The 3,021-nt window shown below is 41.2% G+C and overlaps 1 protein-coding gene across 3 annotated transcripts in view; it reads right to left on the reverse strand.

Annotated features, from left to right (window-relative positions):
- SWT1 (SWT1, RNA endoribonuclease homolog) overlaps positions 1-3,021 on the reverse strand; it is a 98,529-nt gene that overhangs the window by 13,727 nt on the left and 81,781 nt on the right. For all 3 annotated transcript variants that reach the window (XM_019501247.1, XM_019501235.1, XM_019501240.1), the window contains exon 17: positions 999-1,063. In XM_019501247.1, coding sequence (XP_019356792.1) covers positions 999-1,063 — 65 coding nt within the window. The remainder of the gene's footprint in view (positions 1-998; positions 1,064-3,021) is intronic.

Genomic DNA, 3,021 nt, shown 5'->3' on the forward strand with positions numbered 1-3,021 from the left:
CCCCCCAATTTTTCCTCTCTGTGGGGGGGGGGGGGGGGGGGGGGGGGGGGGAAGAAACGACGGCATGGTGGCACATGGTAGATCCTGGTAAATGCCAAAGGTGATCTCCTACTTAAATAGGTCGAAGACCACTGATGTAGACCCTGAAGGATTTATATTAAGAAATGACTGTAAAGCATGGTTCTTAATGCGGCTATAGAGAGAGTTTTAAAACAATGCTGCACACTTTGTCTCAGATGCCTGAGCACACACAAAGCATGGCCGTTTATTCTAACCTAGGAGTGGCTAACCTGAGGCATGTGCGCGAGAAGTGACATGGGCACCCTCTGTGTGGGGCACACAACAGACTGGTAAGGGGAAAGGCATCCTGGTGTCAAATAAGGCAGGGAATAGAAAGAGCATCAGCTTAGACTGGGAGCACAGGGGACAGGGCTGAAAGCAATGCAGCAGGTCAAGCAAGGAGAAGGATCTGGAGTGGCACACCTGTCCGAGTTGGCTCCCACTGTTCTATGCCAGAATAAGTGCTGAAATTCACTGGCTCTGTCCACAACAGCAGGATGAGAATCCAGCACTGGCTAAGGGCAAGCCACAGCAAACATCTTATGTGAAAATCAAAACACAGCAGAAAATCCTAATATAGTCAATAGTTACCACAAGTTCCCTTTTGCCTGGTTTGAAAAGCAAACTGAAGAGAGGCTAAACTGCAAGCGGTCAATATTAAGTTAGAAATAAAGAACATACAAGAATCAGGTTATTTCACCTCAGAGTTTACCCTTGGCTGAACAAAAAAGGTTCTCAGAAGCAGAAAGGTTAGTTGGAAGCAAAAGACAGGCCAGTTCCCTTGGTGAAACTTAAGGAACCCTCCTTTGTACAATAAGGAAATATTGGGAGACTTCTGTAACAGAAGATAAGTTTTACCGCATAGTACTAGGGTTGATACAGGATTAGTCTAAACTTGTTTCAGAAAAGCCAACAGACGTAATTAATATCCAGCTTACCTGTATACTTCTTGTGAAACACAGTCGTAGAGTTCCTCAGCAGTAAATTTTATGCTGCTGTTTATCTGAGGGTGGAGAGAGTTACTTAAATCAACCCAATATGTATGAACATCTTAATCCAGGCAATTTAAATTTCTGAATGGAAAGCCTCAATTAAAAAGAACTGATTTTAACCAACTTTGCTTCTCATTAGTTGATATAAATCAATGAAACCTGTAGGTTTACCGTTACAAAGAGCCACCACACTAATTTGGTATGTACTTTTGCTACCTAGAACCCACATCAAGTATACACATTTATGTATGCCATTACTGCTTAATATTTTATATTTACTGTTGAATAGTTTTAAGTTTTTAGTGCATAAGAAAATGGCCAGTGTCAGTGATATATTCCCCTAAAGGACTGAGCTCTTAATATATGACATGATCTGACCTGTTGTGTAATATTTATAAAATCTTAACCTCTAAAGTTAGGCATCCCCCCTCCACCCAAAATTCTCTACCTTTCCATAGAAAAAATAAAACAAAGCAAGAACCAAACAGCCTGTAATCAAAGTTTATGAAGAGAGACTCATGGATTAAGTATTTTTGTTTTTAATTAAAAGGTTCAAGAGAATAAGTTTAGGCTTTATCAGTCAATTAAAATGTATTTTTAAACCATCTTTTTATATTAATCAACCTTATAATCACCAATTAAAAAAAAAAAAAAAAATCACACAACTGATGAAATATGCACGTGCCCTTATGATTAAGTATGTAACCAGCAGGCACCCAAGGCTAGACAACTGGAAAAAAGTGTGACAGATTATGTAGTTTGAGGGGGTATAAGTGTATTGTATCAAGATTTGGAGACTGCTCTCTACATGTTGGAAGATAGTGAAACCATCAGCACTCTTGCAACAGAAGCAAATTAGGTGCATGATTATTTCTGCAGCTGTGTAAGTGCTTCTGCTTTCTGGGGAAAGCGTTCTTTTGATGCTGACTTTTAAAGCGGTTTTATTTTCCAACATTGATAGTTTAAACTGTTGTACTGGAAATACATTCAGAGGCATGTATTAAAATGCCTCAAGGAAGATGACTTAGTGAAAAAGGGTCTGAAAAAATTATTAAAAAAATGGTTAAGTCAGGTTTATATTTCAAGAATGACTTAAGGGGGTATTTCAATATATACCAATTTAAGAAGAAAATGGATACAAACAGATCCTTCACAAATAGTGAATTTACAGTAATCTAGTGCAACCTAGAAGTTAGTAACCTAGGCAAAAAACTTGACAGACACATGCAATACATTACCTTAAAATGTCTATGTTACAGGTATCTTACAATTAACTGCACAATTACCATGAGACCAGCTACATGTGCAAAGTACCTATTACACAATAAAAAGTTCCGACCAGCTATAAAGTTAGACCTTAAAATCCATACTAACTTTATAGGTGGTTGCTACTGAGCTTAAATTTGCATATGTTAGCTGATGGGTCCATAGGAGTGCTCCATACACAGACCAGCAGCCGCCATTCTGGGTTCTGGCTACACGGGGATCCACGGTCTCTGAGGCTGCCCTGGGCGTGCGTGAGGCCCTGGGGCTGCCATCTCTCTATGGCTGAGAGAGTGCAGCCACCGCAATCCCCTAGCCCTAAGGCTGCATGGGATGCCCCTGTGGCTGGAAGCCTCTCAACTGAGGGGTGCCCAGCCTCAGAAACTTGCTTCTTACTGGTGCAGGGGGAGCCCAGGATTGGGCTCCTTCTGCACCGGCGATATGGTGTGATGGGCTCTAATGCACAATCCCCGAATCATGCTTTCTGCTATGCATGTGTGGCATTGCAGGAAGCACAATTGTGGATTGCGCATTAGATCCCATCACACCTTTACCTGCATGTACAGAGGGGCCCTAAAGCAAAGAATTCAAGAGCTGGATAAAATTTTACTAATGGGGAAAATAGACACCGATGAGGAATTTTACTTGAAGTCGCACCATCAATCAGTCTCTATGGGAGAGTTAGAAGTCGGGGGGGGGGGGAATC

Source organism: Gavialis gangeticus, unplaced genomic scaffold, assembly GCF_001723915.1.
Source record: "Gavialis gangeticus isolate Ggan-Ray unplaced genomic scaffold, GavGan_comp1, whole genome shotgun sequence".
Classification (NCBI taxonomy): domain Eukaryota; kingdom Metazoa; phylum Chordata; order Crocodylia; family Gavialidae; genus Gavialis; species Gavialis gangeticus.